General features: G+C 35.4%; 1 protein-coding gene and 1 long non-coding RNA gene across 2 annotated transcripts; one reads left to right on the top strand and one right to left on the bottom strand.

Moving 5' to 3' along the window:
- The first annotated feature begins 1,180 nt into the window (after positions 1-1,180).
- LOC133663102 (LIM/homeobox protein Lhx1) lies at positions 1,181-24,289 on the top strand. The gene is made up of 5 exons (XM_062067323.1): positions 1,181-1,594; positions 5,358-5,581; positions 8,785-9,068; positions 17,816-17,981; positions 21,146-24,289. Exons 1-5 carry the CDS (start codon positions 1,425-1,427, stop codon positions 21,523-21,525), a joined length of 1,224 nt encoding a protein of 407 aa, XP_061923307.1. The 5' UTR covers positions 1,181-1,424; the 3' UTR covers positions 21,526-24,289.
- On the bottom strand, positions 7,994-11,005 carry LOC133663103 (uncharacterized). The gene is made up of 3 exons (XR_009828243.1): positions 10,489-11,005; positions 10,050-10,216; positions 7,994-9,086 (listed from the first exon to the last, which is right to left on the bottom strand). It is a non-coding gene; the product is annotated as an uncharacterized LOC133663103 (long non-coding RNA).
- Positions 24,290-27,200: the final 2,911 nt, after the last annotated feature.

Raw genomic sequence — 27,200 nt, 5'->3', positions numbered from 1 at the left:
TATGTGAGCATTACAGAAAGAATGAGACTACAGCATTGAGTATTACAATTGCAGTAGAGTAAAGGCAGTATTTGAGAGTCATAAATAAAATAGAGGCAGTATTTGAGTAGTGGGATTAATGCAGTATTTGAGAGTAATAAATAAAATAAACACAGTATTTGAGTAGTGGAATAAATGCAGTATTTGAGAGTTATAAATAAAATAAACGCAGTATTTGAGAGTAACAAATAAAAGAAATGCATTATTAGTAAAAGTGCAGCATTGAGTCACACAAATGCAGTATTTGAGTGGTGAAGGCAGTATTTGACAGCAATAAATAAAATAAACGCAGTATTTAAGTATTACAAAAATAATAAGATCATATACAAATGTTGTATTTGAGAGTAATAAATAGAAATAAACGCACTGAGTATTACAAAAAGAATGAGATCATATACAAATGCAGTATTTGATAGGTGAAGGCAGTATCTGAGAGTACTACATGAAATACATGCAGTATCTGAGAGTACAACATGAAATACATGCAGTATTAGAGAGTAATGCATTATATAAATGATGTATTAGAGAGTAATGCATTAAATAAATGCAGTATTAGATAGTAATGCATGAAATAAATGCTGTCTTAGAGAGTAATGCATGAAATAAATGCAGTATTAGAGAGTAATGCATGAAATAAATGCAGTATTAGAGAGTAATGCATGAAATACATGCAGTATTAGAGAGTACTACATGAAATAAATGCTGTCTTAGAGAGTAATGCATGAAATAAATGCAGTATTAGAGAGTACTACATGAAATAAATGCAGTATTAGAGAGTACTACATGAAATAAATGCAGTATCAAAGAGTAATGCATGAAATCAATGCAGTATCAGAGAGTACTACATGAAATCAATGCAGTATCAGAGAGTACTACAAGAAGTAAAGTCCGTATCTGAGTGAGGATGAGGATGCTACCTGCGTGGTCTTCATCAGGTCCTGACTCGGCAGACTCGGCGGACACTCGGCGGCTTTTCAGTCCCGACTCGCGGCGGACGTTCGGCGGACGAAGGTTGGGTTTGTTGTCTGCTGGCGCGCCGCTGATTGGTCCGGCGAGGGCGGGTGACGTCATCGGGCTGGAGCAAAAGGTATAGAGAAGAGTTTCTTCTTCCCGCCAGTGCAGACGTGACGCGTCACGGCACCGCAGGCGGACGCAATGAGCCCAACACCCACCGGAACCGCCGGTGCGTCCAGGCGCGGATGAAGTTGGGATATTCGTTTCATCTTCTTCTATCTGGACGGATAAACACCATCCAGGATCCAGAGGTCGATTCTTCCTTCACTCGGACACGCGCGGACTGACCCAGAAGGTCCGATTCGGGCTGGTGCCGCCGATGTTCGGCTGTTGCTGCTGCTGACTCCGTCCCGCGGTACCGAGCCGGCGTCATGGTGCACTGTGCGGGCTGCGAGAGGCCCATCCTGGACCGCTTTCTGCTCAACGTGCTGGACCGAGCCTGGCACGTCAAGTGCGTGCAGTGCGCGGACTGCAAGTGCAACTTGACGGAGAAGTGCTTTTCCAGGGACGGGAGACTTTACTGCAAGAACGATTTCTTCAGGTAACACCAGATTACTGGGCCGGTTCAGGTGGCACCTTCTCAGTGTCCCAAATATGACATCTTTTAATCAAGCTTTTGTGAAAAAGGGTAGATGAGACGTTTTATATATATATATATATATATTATATATATATATATATATATATATATATATATATATATATATATATATATATATATATATATATATATATATATATATATATATATATATATTACGATTTATTTATGTAACCGCCGATTCGTCCTCCTTTAAATGAAATATGATATTTTTTATCAAGCATTTGGTATTTCTAATTTCTGGAAAAGGGTATATGAGACGTTATATATATTTAAACAAAACGATTTATTATTTATTTATTCACGTAACAGCAGTATTAGTATTCCGGTTTATCCTCACTTAAATTAAATATGATTTTTTTTTTTAATCAAGCATGTGTGTAAAAGGGTATACGAGACGTTATATATATTTAAACAAAACGATTTCTTCATGTAACAGCAGTTTTAGTATTCCGATTCATCCTCACTTTAAATTGAATATGATATATATATATTTTTTTAAATCAAGCATTTGTGTAAAAGTGTATAGAGACATTATATACATTTAGATACAACAATTTCTTCATGTATAAGCAGTATTATTTTTCCGGTTCGTCCTCCTTTAAATGAAATATGACATATTTGTTTAATCAAGCCTTTGGTATTTTTAATTTGTGGAAAAGGGTATATGAGACGTTATATAGATTTAAATGGACTTATTATTATGGACTTTTTCCACATACTTGTACAATTAACAACGCGGTGTAAATACTTATTATTATAATATACAATAGCATCTTGATGGAAGGCCTAGTAAACATGTGTATGATTGCGTAATGCAATCATAACAGTAAAAGTAATCATACAACAATGTTTACATGTTTTGGTTCAAACCAATGAAGCGTTTAAAATATTGACGTAACTTCAATGTAATATTAAAGCTCATTCATTTAGTTTGCCAGTAAAAATACTAAAACGCAGCAATATATCTAAAAAGTGGAATTAAAGAAATGAATGAAATGTGATCATTTTGCAATAGAAATGTCGGTGATAAGTTTACATGTGAAAAAGGGCGACGTGATCCAATATGAAGGAAGAAAAAGCGCATTGACGCATTTTGCACGCGCAGACCGCTTGTCAATAATCTTTGATGAGGAGGCACTAATTAAAAGCTTCTTCATTTGGATTGTTATGCGGGGCGAAAAGACGCGGGGGGGAGGCGGCGTTTAACGAGTGTCGGCTCGCGGCGGGGCGGAAATCACACTTGGAGCAAACAAGCAAACAAGGTCGCACTCGGGCTCGAACCCGCGGGCCGCCGCAGCGCACATTTCAATGCTGGAGAGAAGATCAACAATCAGACGGACAATACACGTTGGAGAGATCACACCTGGACTAATAGGCTTGCAATAATTATCACCTTTTACACACGCAACATTCACTTAATATCAAAATGTGTTGGCCGTAAAATATTACCTTAAAATGTGTTTTTTTTGTCCTTTTGTTAAACATGAAAAAACAAATTCGTGTACTCTGACTGATATAACAATATAATTATAATGATAGAATAAAACAATCATCCATACTTGACCAATAGATCAGTACAATTGCTAATGTACACACAAAATAAAATGATTCTTTCAGTGTTGATGGTCATTTTGTCTTAAATAAATGAACAATACAATCATTTGTAGCAATAAAAACGATACAAAAAAAGTGGAGAAGAGTCAAATAAAATGGTTTTATCGCCATAAAGTCTTTTTTTCGTTTGAACACGTTTATTATAAAAGATAATATTCATATTGAACATTAATAGATTTATGGCCGGGGGTGTCCAATGTAAGGCACGGGGGCCTTTTGCGGCCCGCAGATTGCTTTTGCAACACTTGAATAAAAGGAAATAAACACGGCCTGGATTAGAAGCAGACACAAAAAAACTATTAAAAAATGTAACCGCTCCAATAAAGCCAAAATGTGACCTGAAAACAAAAAAACATTTATTTCAAAAGATAATATTAAGACTAAACATGCGAGATTAATAGACTTATGTCCAAAGTGTGGCACGGGGGCCTTTTATTGCCCGTAAATTGCTTTTTGTTGGCCTGCAACACTTGAATAAAAGGAAATAAACACGGCCTGGATTAGAAGGAGACACAAAAAAACGATGAAAAAATGTAACCGCTCCAATGAAGCCAAAATGTGACCTGAAAACAAAAACACATTTATTTCAAAAGATAATATTAAGACTAAACATGCGAGATTAATAGATTTATGGCCGGGGGTGTCCAAAGTGTGGCACGGGCGCCTTTTATTGCCCGTATATTGCTTTTTATTGGCCTGCGACACATTCTTAAAAGGAAATAAACACGTCCTGGATTAGAAGGAGACACAAAAAAACTGTAAAAAAATGTAACCGCTCCAATGAAGCCAAAATGTGACCTGAAAACAAAAACACATTTATTTCAAAAGATAATATTAATATTAAACATGCGAGATTAATAGACTTATGGCCGGGGGTGTCCAAGGTGCGGCACGGGGGCCTTTTGCGGCCCACAGATTGCTTTTGCAACACTTGAATAAAAGGAAATAAACACGGCCTGGATTAGGAGACACAAAAAAACTGTGAAAAAATGTAACCGCTCCAATGAAGCCAAAATGTGACCTGAAAACAAAAACACATTTATTTCAAAAGATAACATTAATATTAAACATGCGAGATTAATAGACTTATGGCCGGGGGTGTCCAAAGTGTGGCACGGGGGCCTTTTATTGCCCGTATATTGCTTTTTATTGGCCTGCGACACATTCTTAAAAGGAAATAAACACGTCCTGGATTAGAAGAAGACACAAAAAAACTGTGAAAAAATGTAAACGCTCCAATGAAGCCAAAATGTGACCTGAAAACAAAAACACATTTATTTCAAAAGATAATATTAATATTAAACATGCAAGATTAATAGACTTATGGCCGGGGGTGTCCAAAGTGTGGCACGGGGGCCTTTTATTGCCCGTATATTGCTTTTTGTTGGCCTGCGACACATTCTTAAAAGGAAATAAACACGGCCTGGTTTAGAACACGACACAAAAAACTATGAAGAAATGTAACCAACGAACCCAGAATGTGACCTGAAAACAAAAATGGCCGACAACCTGTACATCTGACTGTATATCAGTGTGAAAGAAAACAAAAATATGTAGATCCATTTACGACAAATAACGTTATTTTAGTCTGTACAGAAAATTCTTTGCCAAAAATCGGGGGGAAAAAATCCTTAAAGAAAATGTTTTTGACCGACTCGAACCACCTGATACTGACAAATAATAATACATTCAACTCAGTAAATATCAAACACTTTAACCTCCAAAACTAAAATGAATAAAACAATCTGTGCTGATATTTATATAAACAAGATGAGGACTGATGGCTGCAATGAGCAAGCTGATACTGATAAAGCACAACATTGAGAAGGCCTGCAGTGTATAATATCTGATGATTTCCTTGCATCCTGTCATCACCAACACGTGGATCTTGGAGGATAAGGTTAAGAAATATAAGATAAGAAAAGGTTCTGGTCGGCGGACTAAACATGTTAGAAAAGAAGAAGAAAGACAAGATCTTAAGGGGGTTTTAAATGGTCAACGTTGTGCACGCAGGCGTTTTGCATGAGCGGATAAAGGTGCGTGCCGTGTTGTGCACGACATGACAAGAAGCTGCGTGTCCCCGCAGGAGGTTCGGCACCAAGTGTGGCGGCTGCTCGCAGGGCATCTGCCCCAGCGACCTGGTGAGGAGGGCGCGCAGCAAGGTCTTCCACCTCAACTGCTTCACCTGCATGATGTGCAACAAGCAGCTCTCCACCGGCGAGGAGCTCTACATCATCGACGAGAACAAGTTTGTGTGCAAGGACGACTACGTCACCAACGCCAGCGTGAAGGACGCCAGCCTGCTCTCGGGTACGTTCACGGTGCACATCTACGTGCTAAATATTAGCTTTTTTCCCCCCTGCTCTTTTCTGATAGAGGACCTAGATTACAGATACATAATATTTGACCAGCAGTAACTGTGGTGCGTTCAAGGACCATCAAATAAATCTAATTAGGGCTGATAAAGTGATATCAATATATATTGCGATAGATACGTAATCGATATACATAAAAAGTGCGTTCAATAAATATAATTTTTCTCTTCTTGGTGGGAAGAAAGCGTAAGTATGAAGTGATAACTGATCAGTGGGAGTGACACGCCAACCGAGGGACCGTAGTCAGACCAATGTGGTCTGAACATGATGCAAGGCACTCATCCCCACTAAGACCACACCGCCTTAGCCGCGCTCACCCTTTAGAGCACAGCTGTAACTTCCTGCCACTAAACCTGCAGAAAAAAGTTCTTCTCAGGTTACTGTTTACATTTTCACAGTTTTTGTACACTTTATGAAGCATTTCTTACATATTCCTGCATTTTACGAGCTTATTGTTAAGCGTGTATTCTGATTTTAAAATGTTAACATTGTTTGAGTCTTTTCCATGCTTGTGTTGATTGATTGATTGAGACGTTTATTAGTAGGTTGCACAGTGAAGTACATATTCCGTACAATTGACCACTAAATGGTAACACCCGAATAAGTTTTTCAACTTGTTTAAGTCGGGGTCCACTTAAATTGATTCATGATACAAATATATACTATCATATATACTATCATCATAATACAGTCATCACACAAGATAATCACATTGAATTATTTACATTATTTACAATCAGGGGTGTGGAGGGTGGGGTGGGGGGGAGTTGACAGTTCCTTTCTGCCTCGATATTTATTTATACATTTTAGATCAAATATATTTTTATCCTGCTCCTCATTTCCCATAGGTCATAAAAAATGTCAATAATTATTGATATCGACCGATATATTAATCATATTCAAACAATTACTGCAAAACAAAAAATTAATGTTACACAACTGTTATTTCCTGGCACTAAACCAGCAGAAAATAGTTCTTCTCAGGTTTCTCTGTCTACATTTTCACAGTTTTCTTACATTTTAAGTATTTCTTACATATTCCTTATTTTTGCACATTCCTTTTTAAAGATTATTGTGAAGTGTTCAATGAGATTTTACTATTTTGTCGACATTTTTTGAGTGTTTTCCATGCTTGTGTTGACATTTCCTTTCTGCCTTGATAACTGAGGGATTATAATCTCAGGCAGTTACATTTTAAATAAAATATACTTTTCTCCTGCTCCATATTTCCCATATGTCATAAAAAATGTCTATAATTATCGATGTCGACCGATGTATTAATCATATTTAAACAATTACTGCAAAACAAAATATAATTTCCATAGTTAAAAAGTAATAATAGGGCAAATTAATGTTAGACAGATGTTATTTCCTAGCATTAAACCTGCAGAAAATAGTTCTTCACAGGTTTCTCTATGTTTACATTTTCACAGTTTTCTTACACTTTATGAAGCATTTCTTCCATATTCCTTCATTTTAAGAGCTTATTGTTAAGTGTTCAATGTGATTTTACTATTTTGTTGACATTGTTTGAGTGTTTTCCATGCTTGTGTTGACATTTCCTTTCTGCCTTGATAGCTGGGGGGGATTATAATCACAGGAAATTACATTACAAATAAAATATACTTTTCTCAAGATCCTTATTTTCCATAAGCCATAAAAAATATCAATCATTATTGATATCAACCGAAACAAAACACTTATATGGTGATACAGTTGTCAGCAGTACGGCCCTGCCCTGCGTCTGACCCTATGACGGAAAACATTGCCTATAAAACAAAAGTGTCGTTGGTTTTATTTACTGATGACATGTTCTATAAAACTACTGTAACAGTACACTCTCATCACTTATTGTATACAGACCTCGATTTTAAGGTCACCTTTTGGTTCATTTTGTACATGAAAAATGCTAAAAGCAATACGATGTATGCTAATTAGTGTAATATTTTTTCATCAATAGTCACTACATATTATTTTCTAGAATAAGCTGAGGGCCAATAGAAGTTGCGAGCTGAAAATGGCGGCACACGGCGTTCATGTGATCCACTTGTCTTTGTTTACACATTTCCAAGTGTTCTCAAACAGGAGATTTTACCCACAAAGGAGCATATTTAATTAAGCCTTAATTCTCCTTGGCACTAAAGCCTGCTAGCCAAAGACTGGAACGTACTTGTTTGTAAACACTTTGTGTAAATATAACAATATCAATCCATATCGTATCCGTATTGTGTAAAATGACAGGACCCCGGGGAGCAGAGACAGCAGTAGTATTGTCAAACATGAACCCAACATCTTTAATGTTTCAACACACAGCAAAATGTTATTTCCATTACAAATGTTTGGTTGTGAAATGAAAATGAATGCTTTACATTTAACAACGCAAGGTGTCACTCAAAATGAGATCATGTTGCCCAATTTGACATACAAACCATTTAAACAACAAGCATACAGAATGAACTATTTTCAACTCTGTAATGGACGTGCAGATACTGCATGACAATTCAAACATCCATACCGCCATCTTGGGAGTTAATCTTTTTGAATACACATCAGGGGGGTTGCCTATTGCCACAACGGCTAATGTTTTTCGATGCGAAGCTAATTATGTTGCATATTAAATAGTCCAGGGAGTACCCCGCCTTCCACCCGAATGCAGCTGAGATAGGCTCCAGCACCCCTCGCGACCCCGGAAGGGACAAGCGGTACAAAATGGATGGATGGATTAACTAGGCAAACTATTCATCCCAAAATGCAGATTATAGGCCATATATGTATCCAATTTCTTTTAATTATTTTAAAGATATTTATTATAATTCATCTCACCAACCAGATGTGTAGCAACATTTTAAAGCGCATGCAGAAATTCCTAATACAGCTTCTGTCATCTTATGGAGTTAATTAAAACAGATATATACTGTATATATTGGGAGGTTGCCTACAGCCACAGCTGTGAAAATCCCCCAGTTTGAAGGGTTGCTAGAAAATATGTGGAATAGATTGTGTATATTTGGACGATGTTGTTATGAAACATGTATTATAAGAGTATTCATTTCCCACACCTACACAGTGAGTGTTTACGTCATTTGTTTGCATATCAGATGTGATTATAATCTCCATTTAAAACATTCTCATTTCCAGTTACGGCGTGCAGTGACCCCAGTTTATCCCCGGACTCCCAAGACCCCCTGCAGGACGACGTGGTCCTGAAGGACACGGAGATGGCCGCCCTCTCGGATAAGGAAACTGTAAATAACGAAAACGACGACCAGAACCTGGGCGGCAAGCGGCGCGGCCCGCGGACGACCATCAAGGCCAAGCAGCTGGAGACGCTGAAGGCGGCGTTTGCCGCGACCCCCAAACCCACCAGGCACATCAGGGAGCAACTGGCCCAGGAGACCGGCCTCAACATGAGAGTCATCCAGGTCAGCGTCACGCTCGCACTAACATGACAGTAAAAGTACAAGACAAAAATGACTTGAGTGACTTGACATCTAAACTGCTGCGATCTGTTGAATACGTATAATTAATAGTACACATTAAGTACAGTACACGTAAAAGTGTTGCTAATAAATCCAAACAGTCAGTAACAACTTTATAATAATTACTTTTTTTTTTACATATAATCAAAGAAATAATAACAATCAAAACAAGTACAGAAACAGTACAAAACAGCGCCAGGGTGTTGTAAACTCAATAAAGTAACTAAAATAGAATGCAATATTGATGTAAGATATATGTAAAATAGATGTAAGATATAAATATAGATATAAAATAGATGTAAGATGGAAAATAGATACATCATATATCTTACATCTATTTTCCACCGATCTTACATCTATTTTATATGTATATTTATATCTTACATCTATTTTACATCCATCTTACATCAATCTGACATACATTTTATAATATGATATTCATAATATGACAACAACTTTATAATAATTAAACTTTTTTATTTTTACATATAATCAAATATATAATTATCAAAACCAAGAGCAGAAACAGTACAAAACCACGGCAGGGGGTTGTAAACTCAATAATATATATATATATATATATATATATATATATATATATATATATATATATATATATATATGTATATGTGTGTGTGTGTGTAACGCCATAGGCTCACACAAGTTCCGTAAATAATTTAAATTTGGAGCACAGCATCATAGCTTTAACAGCTTTTTGGTTGTTAGAGGTAGAAAATGTTTTAAAGTAAAATTCTAATTATTTTTTAAATGCAGAAAAAAACTGGTCGGGTATTGAGAAACTTACATTTATGAATATAAAACTTAGCCAATAGTATAATGAGGTTGCAAAGGTAAAATTCATTTTCAAATGTGTTTTTCACACTGTGTAAATCCAAATAAAACATCTTAATAATTCGACTTTACCTGACAAAAAAGTGACGCCGTCGAAGTCATTTTGCCGCCATGGTCGTCGGGCCGTCACTTCCTGTTTATCTTGGCACCTCCCACAGAGAACCAATCATATTCCTTCTTCTTCTTCTTCTACGTTGTTGATCGGCAGACGACATCGCAGTACTTCGTGCAGCCATTGGCTGCCGTGATGAAAAGAAACGTTACGCGTGTGCCTAATGTAAGTATATCGCAGTAAAAGTGTCAAATGTATTATTTAATAGAACACTTTATTGTTATCAAACGCGAGAGCATGACGAAATGACAGAAAGTATGGTTAAATAGCAAAAATGCCTCGAACAAATAAAAACGCACGGTACAGTAATCGTGTAGTTACACTTACGTACAGTACACGTAAAAGTGTTGCTAATAAATCCCAACAGTAAGTAACAACTTTATAATAATTAGACTTTACCTCACAAAAAAAGTGACGCCGTCGAAGTCATTTTGCCGCCACTTCCTGTTTATCTTGGCGCCTCCCACAGAGAACCAATCATATTCCTTCTTCTTCTTCTACGTTGTTGGTCGGCAGACGATATCGTAGTACTTCGTGCAGCCATTGGCTGCCGTAAAACAAGAAATAAAACGCGTTAATTATTTTATTTTTAATTAAGTCCTTTAAATATTTGTGAAACTTAAAAGAAGGTCATGTTCCAGTGAGTCAAGCGTTTGATAAAAGTCCAAGAAGAGCAGAAGACTATCACGTGTCATTAAATCTCTGTAGTCAATAATGTCCATGGCAGTCTTGTGTTAGGAATCCTGATTGTGTTGAAAAAGCGGATATAAAGACTCCGTGCCGTGTGCCAGAGACTCTGGCTAACATGTCAAAAACATACTTTAGACGTGGCACAAAGTTCCAAGACTCCTACAGAAACATCTACAAAAATATCAACAGAAATGAAAGCAGAACAAAATTCATGTGTTTTCATATCCCGACACCGGAACCGGAAGTAGCGATTTTAAAGACAGGACCCGAGTTTTTTTTTTTTTAACAAACATACATTTATAATTCACACAAAAGTCAAGGCACTTTCAACATCAAGGAAAGAAAACAAACACAAATACAGATAGAGTAATAGTACAAAAAAATATGAAAACAATTACAATAATAAAATAAAAAAAATCACTTTAAATGTTTTTAACAAAGATATCAATTTAAGTGATTTTGTACTATTAATCATCCTCCAAGATTTGATTGATAATTGTAACCCATTAAGCCAATTAGGAAATGTAGGCCTTACTTTCATAAATAGACATTTATGTAGAAAAAAATTTGCCTGGAGCATAATAATGTTGACAAACATTTCTATGTTACAGTCCTTTATAAAAAATACCAAATGTGATCTCTTTCTATAGAGAATGGGGACATCTCCACACCCTTGTTTCTCAGCCCATCTCTCATCTCCTCCCAAAACACATGTACACTCTCACACACACACACACACACACACACGTACACATTCAGTATCACACGCACACACACACACACATGTACACTCTCACATTCCACACACACAGATGATTGACATCCTCTACAGCTCCACAGATATAACGGCCATCAACCTCCATGTTACATTTAAGTTTAAAAAAAATCCTTTGAAGGGTATATTCCGCTAATCATTTTAGATTGTATTTCTTTAATTTTGGGAAGAATTGGGTATGTAATATATCTCGTCCTCATTTTCCTTAGCTCAACTTTTTTGTCCTAGTGTTAGTCTATCGGAGTAAAAGTATCAAATGTATTCTTAAATAGAACACTATATTGTTATCAAACGCGAGAGCGTGACGAAATGACAGAAAGTATGTTTCAATAGTAAAAATGCTGAGAACGAATAAAAACGCACGGTACAGTAATTATGTAGGCAAGGCAAGGCAACTTTATTTATATAGCACGTTTACAACAATTTTTGAATTGGACCAAAGTAGGGATGTCCGATAATGGCTTTCTGCCGATATCCGATATTCCGATATTGTCCAAATCTTAAAATTACCGATACCGATATCAACCGATACCGATATCAACCGATATATGCAGTCGTGGAATTAACACATTATTATGCCTAATTTGGACAACCAGGTATGGTGAAGATAAGGTACTTTTTAAAAAATTAGTAAAATAAGATAAATAAATTAAAAACATTTTCTTGAATAAAAAAGAAAGTACAACAATATAAAAACAGTTACATAGAAACTAGTAATGAATGAAAATTAGTAAAATTAACTTTTAAAGGTTAGTACTATTAGTGGACCAGCAGCACGCACAATCATGTGTGCTTACGGACTGTATCCCTTGCAGACTGTATTGATATATATTGATATATAATGTAGGAAGCAGAATATTAATAACAGAAAGAAACAACCCTTTTGTGTGAATGAGTGTAAATGGGGGAGGGAGGTTTTTTGGGTTGGTGCACTAACTGTAAGTGTATCTTGTGTTTTTTATGTTGATTTAATAAAAAAAACCACAAAAAACATAAAAATAATAATAATACCGATACCGATAATAAAAAAAACGATACCGATAATTTCCGATATTACATTTTAACGCATATATCGACATCTCTAGACCTAAGTGCTTTGCAGGTTAAAAAGCACAGAGCAAAAAACAAAAAAACAAAAACAAACAAAGAACATAAACAATGCATAAGCCAAACAAGATAGTGCAAAAGAAATACGGTGAAAGGATTCGGATAAAAAGTAAAATTGCAAGATAAAAATAATGAAATAATAAAAGTGCGACAAATTGAAAAAAAACAAAAACAAATGCTTACGTACAGTCAATAATGATGTACCTAAGAAAATTGATACTTTTGCTGCGCTCAATTTACAGATAATTATTTATTTCTTTCTTTAGTTGATTTGGAACATGAACACACTTACAGCATAATACATCACACCATTTCATGTCATTTCACTTGACATCATGTCCGAAAAGAAGTAGGAAGAAGCAAAGCTTATTTAACCCTACCCCTCCCCCACTTCAGAGCGTTTACAAATACATACGTTCATTTACTGACTTCTTTTTGTCGCACAATGACATCCGTGAATGATTCATACAGCCGTTGTTGTAATAGATCACGAAGTCAGTCGTGATCAACATACTGAGATGAAGATAATGTTGACGCTGTTTATCATAATTCTTCTTCTTTGTACTTTGTAAGCACGTTCTAAACGTTCTACTCGTTACTTTTCGTTTTGTGTCGGTTGGCTGCCAGAAATACTCTCAATCTAACGCGCGTCCCAATAAGAAGGCGTGTGATTGGTTGTTTGCGTGAGGCGCCCAATGTAAACAGGAAGTTGTAGCGTCTCCCAGCTACATGCTCGCAAGACCACTCACGGCTTTTTCTGTGTGACCAGGACAACGCTGGTTAGAGTGCAATGAATATCGTACATCAGAGCTGGGCTAATGTTTTGACTCGGGGGCCACATTGAGATAACAATTTGTCTGGGGGGCCAATGTGTGTATAAATGATATATACACATTTAGCTGTAAAAATATGCTGTACAGTATGTGTGTTTGGCTCCCTTTTTTCCCAGGAACACTAATTCCAAAAGTCACAATGTCCGATACAATTCTAAAAAAGTTATGACAGACCACCTCAAAAAAACGGATTGGAATTTTAAAGTTTTTCCCTGAATGGTACACCCAAAATTTACATTAAAAAAAAAGAAAGTGGGATTTACAATATTAACTATGAACAATAAAACACTGAATATTAACAACATATGAACATCTTTGACTTCTCAGACCAGCTCCTCCATAATTGTGTATCTTTTACAATCAAGCAAAAACACAACAAAAATGTAACAAATGGCAAAATATGAATGCAAAGTGTAATAAACACTTTCCATATGATATATTATCACTTTTATGCAGAAATTTGTTGTAAAAATGTGCTTCCTAATCTGTTCCTGACACATGCTCTGAAAACAAACCCCGCCCACTCTGCTTTGTTTTTAGTCTGAGCTGCTGTGACGTATATTACCATAATAACTCATAAAACACTCAAAATTGCAGATTTCGACCATTGAAATACTTTCTATAGTTCAAGACTTACGGTCATTTAAAAACAGCACTGCACATCATAATGGCGGCGACAGTTTTGATGTTAAAGATCTAAAAAAATGATGTAGAACGTCCGGCGGGCCGGATTGAAAATCTTAATGGGCCGCATGTGGCCCGCGGGCCCTATTTTGCCCAGGTCTGTCGTACATAGTTGCTATTTAATCAATAATAATAATATATTTTATTTGTAAAAGCACATTACATTGAGCAAAAAAACCTGAAAGTGCTACAGTGCATTTAAAAACATATCTAAAAAGGGCTTTTTTAAAAAGAAGGGTTTTTAAGCCTTTTTTTTTAAAGCATCCACAGTCTGTGGTGCCCTCAGGTGGTCAGGGAGAGCGTTCCACAGACTGGGAGCGGTGGAGCAGAAAGCCCGGTCTCCCATAGTTCGGAGCTTTGTCCTCGGAGGTTGGAAGAGGTTAGCCTGTCCGGAGCGGATTTGGGGGTGAGCAGTTCTTTAAAGTAGAGGGGGGGGCATTTCCATGGAGGCACTGGTGAGTTAGTAGGGAGACTTTGTATTCAATCCTGAGTGGAACAGGAAGCCAGTGAAGGGATTTGAGAACCGGGTGTGATGTAGTCGTATTTCCGCACTCTCATCAGGATCCTAGCAGCACTATTTTGTAAGTACTGCAGCTTCCGGATGTTCTTGCTGGGGATCCCCACAAGAAGTGAGTTGCAGTAGTCTAGTACGGTTAATCAAGTTGAAACATCGACAGTATGTTTTATACGGGAGTGAGTAGTCCCTTATTACACCATCAACAGAAAACTTGAAAAATGAAACTCAGCATCTGATATTGACAGTAAAAAGTTGTTGTGGCAAGTGTTGGATAAGAATTCAAACCATAACCTAGCATGCATGACTATAGCTCTTGTCTCAAAGTACTGTCACATCACCCCCTGACTTAGTTGGAGTTATTTCCTGTGTGTAGTCTTTTATTTCTTGTCTTGCGCTCCTATTTTGGTGGATTTTCCTGTTTTGTTGGTATTTTCCTGTAGCAGTTTCATGTCTTCCTTTGAGCGCTAATCCCCCGCACCTGCTTTGTTTTAGCAATCGAGGCTATTCAAGTTGTCGCTGTCCTTTGCGGGGACATTGTTGATTGTCATGTCATGTACAAATGTACTTTGTGGACGCCGTCTGCTGCTCCCCACGCTGTAAGTCTTTGCTGTCGTCCAGCATTCTGTTTTTGTTTACTTTGCAGCCAGTTCAGTTTTAGTTCCGTTCTGCATAGCCTTCCCTAAGCTTCCATGCCTTTTCTTAGCGGCACTCGCCTTTTGTTTATTTTTGGTTGAACCTTTTTACCTTTGTGATCACCACAAAGCATGTTCTCGACATCTCCATAGCATTTAGCTACTTGCTGCCACCTACTGATATGGAAGAGTATTACACGTTTAGCTCTAGACAGCACCGACACTCGACAACAACAAAAATCATTTTTATGACATCATCTCCCACGGCACAGCAGACTGTGTGGTTGAAAAACACTCTCCCACGTAGCACACGTACAATTCTCCGGCTCTGCTTCTTCCGGTGACCATGCATCTTTCCCGACATGATGCGCTCATTAAAAGGTGTCATGTGACAGCTTATGTTTGATGGCGAGGTGTCAACACAAGCTGCCAGACTGGCGAGGCCGTGCAGGCTCCATTCTCTCACATTCGTCACCCCAATTTACAAGCGGCCTCCTCCACTGGAATTGAACGTGGATTTCATTTACAAGGGGGAAAAAAATAGTTGGCCGACTGGTGAGGTTGATTAGGAAATGGGTAATTTATATGCCTCCTTTTTTTTTTAAATTCCTGGCGCACTTGGCGAGGCAAACTCGCCAACTGGCTGCCGGGAGTTTTGGCACAGCTGAGGATTGTGCGATCGTATTTAGCCAAGATTAGCATTTGAAGCCAAGATGATGAGCTTCAGACCTTTTTCATGGCTCTTCTTCCCATTGTCTCCTCTGACACACTCTCAATGAATAACTCAGACACATCACAAAATATCATAATATGTCAACATTAAAAAAACAACACAACTTGCATATATTAAACAATGATGTTTTAAAAGTATTCCAAACATTTCAATTACATAGAAAAATATTCAACAATAACAATCAATTGGAAAAACTAAAATGTGCATGGATACATTGTAAAAAAAATATATCAAAATATGATATAGCGACAATTAACATCCATACAAAAACAATTAACATGTTTATAATATAATTACAATTTTGGATTCATTATATAATTTCTTATTTGTAAATATTTTTATTTTGTAATAAATATTCAACATTGTTTTTAATGTGTTTAGGAAAAATGAACCTTTTTTTGCATGGTGATTGCACATTATGTGTACATCACAAACCCAAACTTAAGGAATACATCTCATATACTTGCTTTAGATTGAATGATTTCACATAACATGTAATTAATGTCGCTAGTGACTTTAATATTATTAACAAATTATTATAAATTATAAAAAATTATAAATTATTAACAACAAATGAGAGTATTTGACTATTAGCAACAATCATTAAATAACTAAAAGATGCAAATATCAGACAATTGTTATTATTTACATATACTATATATTTAAATGATATAGCAAAAAACATCACGGGTGTCAAACTAAAGGCCCGTGGGCCACATCTGGCCCGCCACATGATTTTTTGTGGCCCGTTAAAAGCCTGGAAATAATATCCATCAATAAAGTACTTTATCTAACTCTTCATGTACATCATATCTTTTCAACATTAATATTGCCTAATACAGCAAATAATACATTAGCTTACATTCCACAAAATATTTGAATAAATACTTAAATATCTACTTGACTTATATTTTTCATTAAATTGTACATTATAACAATAACAATATATTGTACGGTAAAAAAAACAAACAAACTGGCAGCTCAGTTGCTGGAATTTTACTGTAAAATACAGGGATGCTGTAAAAAAAACAAAAACAAAAACAAGGTCAATTTAATGGGATAATTGTGGGAAATACTACAGATATTTTTATTTACAGTGTACGTCAAAAATGATGTATAATAATAAAATGTGTGATATTATAATAAGGCGACTCCTTGTACATTTACATTCTAATAATATTCATCCATAACTGCAATGTGGCCCTCAATCACACACCTGTTCTACAGGATTTAGCAATAATAAAAATACATTAAAAAAAACTAAAATGTGCATGAATATATTGTACAATTTACATTAAATACACAACATATTTGAATTCCATATCAAAAAATAATGTAGCAACAATTAAAATCCGTACAAAAACAATTAAATGCTTTTATTATAATTTTATATTACATTAATATAAAAAATGTTGGATTTAATATGTACTTTTTTCTTTATATTGAATTATACCATTTTTGTTTTGAATATTCAACATTGTTTTTAATTTATTTAAGGAAATGACACCTGTTTTGTGCAGTGATTGCATATTACGTGTACATTACAAACACCATATGTTAGATATCGTATGATGTAACTAACGTGGTCAGGGACTGAAGACATGTCACTGGATATCATTTAGGATTTTCTAGAAGAAAACAAAAGAAGTGTCATGGGGGCACTTTTAGGCGAAATAGACGTTTAACACGGTTTAGCGTCTGAGATGGATTATATAAATGGTATGTGATTGGTAAGAGAGACCTGGTGTGTTTCAGGTGTGGTTCCAGAACCGTCGTTCCAAAGAGAGACGCATGAAGCAGTTGAGTGCTCTGGGGGCCCGAAGGCATGCCTTCTTCAGGAGCCCCAGGCGGATGAGGACCCTGGTGGACCGCTTGGAACCAGGAGAGCTTATCCCAAATGGACCTTTCTCTTACTACGGAGGTGAGTTCTCTTCTTCAAATGCATGACAACCAACTTTTCAAATGTCCTCAAATACGTCCAGTCCAGTTTTGTACTTGACTTCTACTCATGAAGTCTTTCAGTGACGTATATAGCAACCATTTAGGAGAGGTGGACTTTCTTAAACTAGCAGTGTGTCATGTCAATTACTACTAAAGCTCATTCTAAATCTACTAACAGTCGTAATGTTTTAATAGAATATTACAGTGCAACAGAGAACAAGCTAGGGAAATATCACAATCAGGCTTTTCACCTTAGAAGGTCTGACTATTGGGACTCAATAAAGGCTTTCAATGTTTTTTAATGTAAATGTTCTTAGTTCAATGTTTGGTAATAAGCACAAAGCGGTGTCAAGTTGTTTTCAAGTAAGGATTTAAGAAAAACAAAAATATATTATAAAGTAAAAGCCTCCTAAAGTTGTGACCTTTTGAATGATTGTCAACAAAAAGTGTACAATCTTTCTAAGCACATTCTAGAACATCAACTTAACATGAAGCACACACTTGCTTTGTCTAAATCACAACTTCATTTCATGCAAACATCTATTTTATACACTTATGACCAGTATTTTAATGTCATGCCAACATCTATTTTATACACTTATGACCAGTATTTTAATGTCATGCCAACATCTATTTTATACACTTATGACCAGTATTTTAATGTCATGCCAACATCTATTTTATACACTTATGACCAGTATTTTAATGTCATGCCAACATCTATTTTATACACTTATGACCAGTATTTTAATGTCATGCCAACATCTATTTTATACACTTATGACCAGTATTTTAATGTCATGCATCTATTTTATACACTTATGACCAGTATTTTAATGTCATGCCAACATCTATTTTATACACTTTTGACCAGTATTTTAATGTCATGCAAACATCCTTACATCTATTTTATACACTTATGACCAGTATTTTAATTTCATGCAAACATCTTTACATCTATTTTATACACTTATGACCAGTATTTTAATTTAATGCAAACATCTTTACATCTATTTTTTTTACATATATCTTACATCAATCTTACATATATCTTACATAGATCTTACATCAATCTTACATATATCTTACATTGTTCTTACACAAATCTTACATATATCTTACATATATCTTACATAGATCTTACATATATCTTACATCTATTTTACATATATCTTACATATATCTTACATCAATCTTGCATCTATTTTACATATATCTTACATATATCTTACATCTATTTTACATATATCTTACATATATATTACATCTGTTTTACATCGATCTTACATCTATTTTACATAGATTTTACATCTATTTTACATATATGTTACATATATTTTACACATATCTTACATATGTCTTACATATATCTTACATATATTTTACATATATCTTACATATATTTTACATATATCTTACATCAATCTTAAATCTATTTTACATCGATATTTACATCTATTTTACATCGATCTGACATCTATCTTACATCTATTTTACATATATCTTACATCTATTTTACATATATCTTACATCTATTTTACATCGATATTACATATATCTAACAATCGATCTTACATAGATCTTACATAGATCTTACACCTATTTTACATCAATCTGACATACATCTTACATACATTGTATATTGATTTATATCTTACATCGATCTGACATGGACCTAACATCGATCTTATGACGATCTTACAAGGACTTCACATAGACCTGACATGGACCTGACCACGATCCTATGCTGACCTTATGTGGATCTTACATAGACCTAACATCGATCTTACTCTAATCTTATGTGGATCTTACATCGACCTGACATGGACCTAACATCGATCTTACGTTGATCCCACGTAGATCTTACATGGACTTCACATAGACCTGACATGGACTTGACCATGATCCTATGCTGATTTTACATTGATCTGACATCAATCTTACGCTGATCATATGTTGATCTTACATCCACTTGACATCCATCTGAGATGGACTTGACATGGACCTAACATCAATCTTACTCTAATCTTATGTCAATCTTACATGGACCTGACATGGACTTCACATAGACCTGACATGGACCTGACCACGATCCTATGCTGATCTTATGTGGATCTGACATCGACCTGACATCGATCTTACTCTAATCTTATGTCGATTTTACATCGACCTGACATCGACCTTACTCCGATCATATTTCGATATGACAATTGGACCTGACATCGATCTGACATGGACTTGACATAGACCTAACATTGATCTTACGCTGATCTTATGTCAAGCTGACATGGACCCGACATTGATCTTACTCTGATCTTATGTCGACATGACATCAATCTTACTCTGATCATATTTCGATATGACAATTGGACCCGACATCGATCTGACATGGACTTGACATTGATCTTACTCTGATCTTATGTAGAACTTACATTGACCTGACCTGGATCCTACACGGGTGGTGTAGTCCACAACAACACAAGCTGATGACACGCATTGCAGGTGTATGTGTCGTCCTAGCTAGCGTTAGCATAGTAGTTTGTTTGCAGACTTAGTCGGTGTTTCACGTGGTGGTCTCCACATTGTGTAGCTCGGGAGGAGGCGGGTGGGAGTTCTGGGAAGGAATGATTTCACCGGACAAACACTCACGGAGACAGCATTCCACTCCTTACCTCCCTGATATTCAACACTAGATTCCGTTTTTTACTGTAGTCCAGTCTGCGAGTCAGACGCCAATGACACAGATTAGTAACACCAAGGAAAGCAACACACTTAACTGTGTCAAGTCAACCCAGCATAAACCTTTAATTAGTAGTATTTTCTAAAAACATGATATCCGTGAACATCTTCACTTAGTTTCTGAAGACAGTTGTCAGCTGTCGAGCTCTTGTGGGTTTAAAATCAGTCAAATATTTGATATTTTACGGATGGAGTGAATTGCTTTTGTAGAATTGCCGACGAAATGGACCGACTTTTAATTAATTCTGCAGCCTGGATGTGTTCTAGCCACCCAAGTGCAGCCGAGAATGAATTAAGAGCAAGCGGCTCTGTGACTAATGTAGCCGACATGACTATTCAAACATGTCTTCTTCAATGTTATTCCTCTTCTCCCCGCTCATCCATCTTCATTTTGTCAATCTGCAGATTATCAAAGCGAGTATTATGGTCCAGGAGGGAACTATGACTTCTTTCCTCAGGGCCCACCTTCGTCGCAAGCCCAGACCCCAGTTGATCTGCCCTTTGTGCCCTCTTCAGGCCCCACGGGCACACCCCTGGGAGGTATGGACCACCCCCTTCCGGGCCACCATCCATCCAGCGAAGTGCAGCGCTTTTCCGATATCATGTCCCACCACCCCGGGGACTCTCCGAGCCCCGAGCCCGGCATGCCGGGGACCCTGCACAGTATGCCCTCCGAGGTGTTTGGGCCCAGCCCGCCCTTCACCTCGCTGTCTCTGAACGCCAACGGGTACAGCAACCACTTGTCACACCCGCCCACGGAAATGAACGAAGCCACTGTGTGGTAGCTCTTTGCCAGGCCGGACGCTAACTGGGGTCTCGCGCGGCGGGCTGGATTCAAACATGGATACCAACAGGGTTTGGTCGATACCACAGGAGTATTTTTTGTATCATTTCTTATTTATTATTTATTGGTACGAACCAGATTGGACACGACAGCCTTCATCTCCCTGACATTGTCGCTTTTCTTCTCGTCATTTCCTGTTCCACGCTTCCTTTCTTCCCGAGATGACGTATTTGTCTGCGGTGGGCGGGGCTACGAGGCGAACCGCTCAGTAATTAGTGTGGCTATTTTAGCACTGGAAGAGGCCGGATCGTTCCTTCTCAGGACATGGGAGGCGCAGGTTAGGACGGCTTTGCGGGAAACAACGCTCAAAGTGTGACAACATCCATAAAATACCGACATTTTAACCAAAGGAAATAGCAAAATAGAAGAGCTTACTGAAGAATAGTTCAGGGTAAATCAGAAAAACAATAAACGAGAAAGAGTGGATCCTTTCAAAGAACCGTTCAAAAGACCGGATCCTTGATCTGGTTCTTCTAAGAATTTGTTCACGTGTTTATATAATAACGGGAAACAGTTATAAGAAAAGATTCGGATTTAAAGAATTCAAGTTTTTGGATTCTATTTGTGGGAAATATTGATTCTAATTTATTCTGGGTTCTTTTGATTGCAAACACTCCACAATGTGCTACCTTATCCCCGTTCTTGGACACTGAGATTATTATTTAGAGTTTTCTTTCCCCTCAGAAATGTTGTGGAACAATTTAAACTACACAGGCTACAAATAACCTAAACCTAAAACATAAATACATAAAACTAAAGAGGAAATGAGCACAACATAGTGTGTAAATGTGAATGCAACATTGTACGATGTGCACACCTAAACTTGTCTGGTTACGTTTACACTGCAGGGTTTAAGGACAAATTCCAATTTTGGGGTAAATCGATGTTTTATTGTAGTTGTTCACTTTAGCAAAAACATGTGACTTCAATGTGAACTGAGGCTCATGCGCAGGAAACGTGACCTTGTACCAAATAAACGTGGCGTAAGCTACTAAACGCAGCAGAAAAGTACTTCCAAATGTTGCTTCATTTCCTTTGACTCCGGCTCACTTTGTATTTCATTTCAGTCGGCAAGACGCCGGTCCAGTCAGGTGGCTTCAAGCGGCTCCTTAACGAATGGCCGGCGACTGCTAATCGGTTGTCGTCAGTCGCTTAAAAGAGCCATTCAAAAAACTTGACTCGCTTGCGAGAATTGCGAGTGGAAACAGGAAATCGCAACCATGAATTGATTAGATTAAAAGTTGAAAAATGTATTGGGGTGTTACCATTTAGTGGTCAATTGTGCGGAATATGTACTGTACTGTGCAATCTACTAGTAAAAGTTTCAATCAATCAATCAACAATAAAACGAGAATTGCGAGTGGAAACAGGAAATCACAACAATAAAACAAGAATTGCGAGCGGAAACAGGAAATCACAACAATAAAACAAGATTTGCGAGCGGAAACAGGAAATGATAACGGTATGGCGATGGTGTCATGCTAGGGACTGGGCTTAGTGACCAAACACGGAAAAAGACGTTTCCACGTCCCATAAATGTTCGGACCATGAACGACATCCTTAGCTTCTGTCAAAGACTTGAATAGCTTTACGCACAGACTCTGTATTTTATTGTATTTATTCCCTACGCCTCGGACTCTGTAGGTCTGCCATATTGACTGTCCTACCGTCCCTTTGTCCCTGGTCTTCTTTTGCTGTCAAAACGTCCACCAAGTCCTTGGAACGCCGCCTTGAAAAGGCCAAGACCCGAGCCCTCAACGGATTGCCAACCCTTTATTTCAACTTGAAGTCCAGCTTCTAAAAACACCTGGACTTGGAACAGTCGAGTGTTTACGTGGTCTACATGAACCATTCAGGAGTCCAGAGGACTGTGTTTTAGAACGCCGTCCACGTAAAAAAAAAAAAAAACCTTGCGAGCAACCAACCAAACTTTTGTATTGATTTCCTTTGTTTTGTACGAAGAAACGACACTCGCCGGGGTTTTGCTTCACTGTGCTAGTTTGTACGAAATGTTGTTTACAAAAGAAAACATGCATCCAGCGGAGTAGTTGCCAAATAAAAGAATAGCACAAATATTATCCAAGGATCCAGGAATTGTTAAAAGTCCTCATTAGCGTGTCTTTAAGGAGTAAACTATTAATTTGCATATCAAAGCTGCTACTTCTCATCCAATGAAAGACTTCTTGTAGTCGCACTAAAACATTACAAATATTCATCTTCCTGGATATACTTTCAGTTTCACATTTACCTTGGCAAGGGTCAGCTGACCACCAGCCTTCAGGTGTTGGTCATTCCGCCCAACCAGTGCCATTGACCTGGGATCCTTTTAATCCCCCTCAGTCAGCTTGATTTATGTACAAAGTTGCTCAAATGCAGATGGATCATTCTGCTAACAGGAGTGAGGAAGTTAAAATACACCAAATATGAATTACAGCGACACAGCATTTATGCTAATATTTGAAATAAACAACATTAATGTTGGCAATATTACATTTGATGGAATAAACATAAACATAAATGAATATACTTCATTGTTCTTCAGGAAGCAAACTTCCTGTGCACCATGTGACTTGTGGAATACAATAATAAATAACAAGATTATATTCCACATTATGTACATTTAAACTTCATTATTTGTTGTTGTTTTTTGAAGAACATAAACATAACGTTTGTTTTTAATGGAAAAAATGCAACATTTCTCAACAATTTATTATATTTCACGGCCAATTTTAATTTTGTCAACTCGTGCTATTTTTGGTCTTGAAGTGAGTTGACATGAATATTCCAATGGTATTTATTAAATATGCAATCATATCCATGTGGTAAATAAATCATGCATTTGACATTTGATTTATTTCCTTGGAAGCAAATGGCACTGATTGTGTGGAACTCTCTTTATTTGACTTATGATTATGATATTAATATATCTGTTTGTCTGTGAATTAATGTGACCATTGTTGTTATGTTTATTATCTTTATGTTTATTATCATTCATGCAGCCTGCGAGAGAGTTTTCATTCAATACTGGAAATGTAGCTATAATAATAATAACAATAATGATAATGATAATAATAACAATAATAATTAATTATAATAATAACACTGATAGTAATGATGATAATGATAATTATAATAATAATAATAACGATGATAATAATAATAATAATGATGATAATAATAGCAATAATAATAATAATGATGATAATAGTAATGATGATAATAATAACAATAATAATAATGATGATAAAAATAATAATGATGACAATAGTAACAATAATGATAATAATAATAATAATAATTGCTGATAATATTAATAATGATGATGATAAACAGTAATATTGTTAATAATAATGATAATAACAACAATAATTATTATAATAACAATAATGATGATTATAACAACAATGACAACAGTAATAATAATAACGATAATAACAATAATAATGATAATAACAATAATAATAATGATGATGATAATGATGATCATGATAACAACAATAATAATGATGATAATAATAACAATAATGATGATAATAACAATAATATAACTAAAATAGTAATAACGAAATAAAAATGATGATAATAATACTGATGATAATAATAATGATGATGACAACAATAATAATAAAAATTATTACAATAAAAAATTATGATCATAAAAATAATAATGATGATAATGATATTAACAATAATAATAATAAAGACGATGATGATAATGATGATCATGATAACAACAATAATAATGATGATAATAATAACAATAATGATGATAATAACAATAATATACCTAAAATAGTAATAACGAAATAAAAATGATGATAATAATACTGATGATAATAATAATGATGATGATAACAATAATAATAAAAATTATTACAATAAAAAATTATGATCATAAAAATAATAATGATTATAATGATATTAACAATAATAATAATAAAGACGATAATAATACAAATGATGATAATAACAATAATTATGATAACAACACAAATGATGATGATGATAACACCAATAGTAATATTAATGATGATAATAATAACAAATGATGATCATAACAACAATAATAATAATAAAGATGATGAAACAATAATGAAAATGATAATTACAATAATAATGATGATAATAATAACAAAACAATTATAACAACAATAATAATGTTAATAAGGATGATGATAATAATATTGAAAACGATGATAATAATAATAATAATGATGATGATGATAATAATAATTAAAAAAACATATGATAACAATAATGATGATGGTAATAATAATAATAATGATGATGATATTGATAATAATACAAATGATGACAATGACAATAATATTTATCATGATAATAATAATAAAGATGATAATAACGATAATGATAATAATATTAAAGATGATAATAATAACAATATAATGATGATGACAACAATAATGATCATGATAATAATAAAATGATGATGATGATAACAATAAAGATGATAATGGAGAAAGCCAAGCAGCAGAATATGATGTAACAGTACAGGAGGATCAACATGTTGTTATTTATCATTATCATTTATGAGAGGAGGAAACACATTTTTGATGTGACCCAGCATCAACATAATTACTCACTCATTCATCCACAACAACATAATCACTCATTCATCCACAAGAAGAAGAAATCATATTTGGTGAGTCCTGCTCACATAGCAATAACTAAAATATATACTAAATAGATACTACAATATATAACTAACCAGTAGATGAATATTATACTACAATATATAACTAACCACTAGATGAATATTATACTACAATATATAACTAACCAGTAGATGAATATTATACTACAATATACTTATAAAATATGAGTCACCTTTAACAGGATTTTTAATCTTCTTGTTTTTATACATCAAACTTTTTACATAACATGAAACTCAACCTGCTGTTCTCAATAACAAACATGAAGGGGTGAACACTCACTCGTTCACATCAAATGAAATATTACCACTGAGTTGGAGTATCCACACTGCAATGTGGTTGGTATGAATGAATGAACCAACGTATTGATGAATGAACAAATAAATACATGGATGAATAAATGAACAAACGAGTTGACAAATAGACAAGTGAATGAATGAATAATGAAGCGACAAACAAATAAATGAATAAATGACTAAATATATGAATGCATGTGGTTTAGTACTGATAATGCAATGTAGTTTGAATAAATTAAGAAACAAATGAATGAATGAATGAATGAATTAAAGATTGAATAAATGAAAAGATGAATGAAATAACAAAAGAATGAATGAACAAATAAACAGATGAATGAACAAACGAATGCATGATCGAATTAACAGAAGAATGAATGAATAAACAGATGAATGAATGAATTAATGATTGAATGAATGAAAAGATGGCTGGTTGAATGAACAAACAGATGAATGAATTAATGATTTAATGAATGAATTAACAGAAGAATGAACAAATGTAGCATGTTCATGTTCATTCATACAATATTATAATTAATGTACAATATTATAATTTCATGTTCAATATTATATTTAATGTTCAATACTATAATTAATGTACATTAATTGAATGTACAATATTGTTATTAATGTACAATATTATAATTCCA

The sequence above is a fragment of the Entelurus aequoreus genome, linkage group LG13, assembly GCF_033978785.1.
Source record: "Entelurus aequoreus isolate RoL-2023_Sb linkage group LG13, RoL_Eaeq_v1.1, whole genome shotgun sequence".
NCBI lineage: Eukaryota > Metazoa > Chordata > Actinopteri > Syngnathiformes > Syngnathidae > Entelurus > Entelurus aequoreus.
This window is presented reverse-complemented; position numbering and strand designations above follow the sequence as displayed.

Bases quoted from the DNA above. Each gene is read 5' to 3' on its own strand.
- LOC133663102 (XM_062067323.1), top strand. From the start codon at position 1,425: ATGGTGCACTGTGCGGGCTGCGAGAGGCCCATCCTGGACCGCTTTCTG. The intron at 1,595-5,357 runs GTAACACCAGAT...GTGTCCCCGCAG, and splicing joins TGCAAGAACGATTTCTTCAG to GAGGTTCGGCACCAAGTGTG. The intron at 17,982-21,145 runs GTGAGTTCTCTT...GTCAATCTGCAG, and splicing joins ACCTTTCTCTTACTACGGAG to ATTATCAAAGCGAGTATTAT.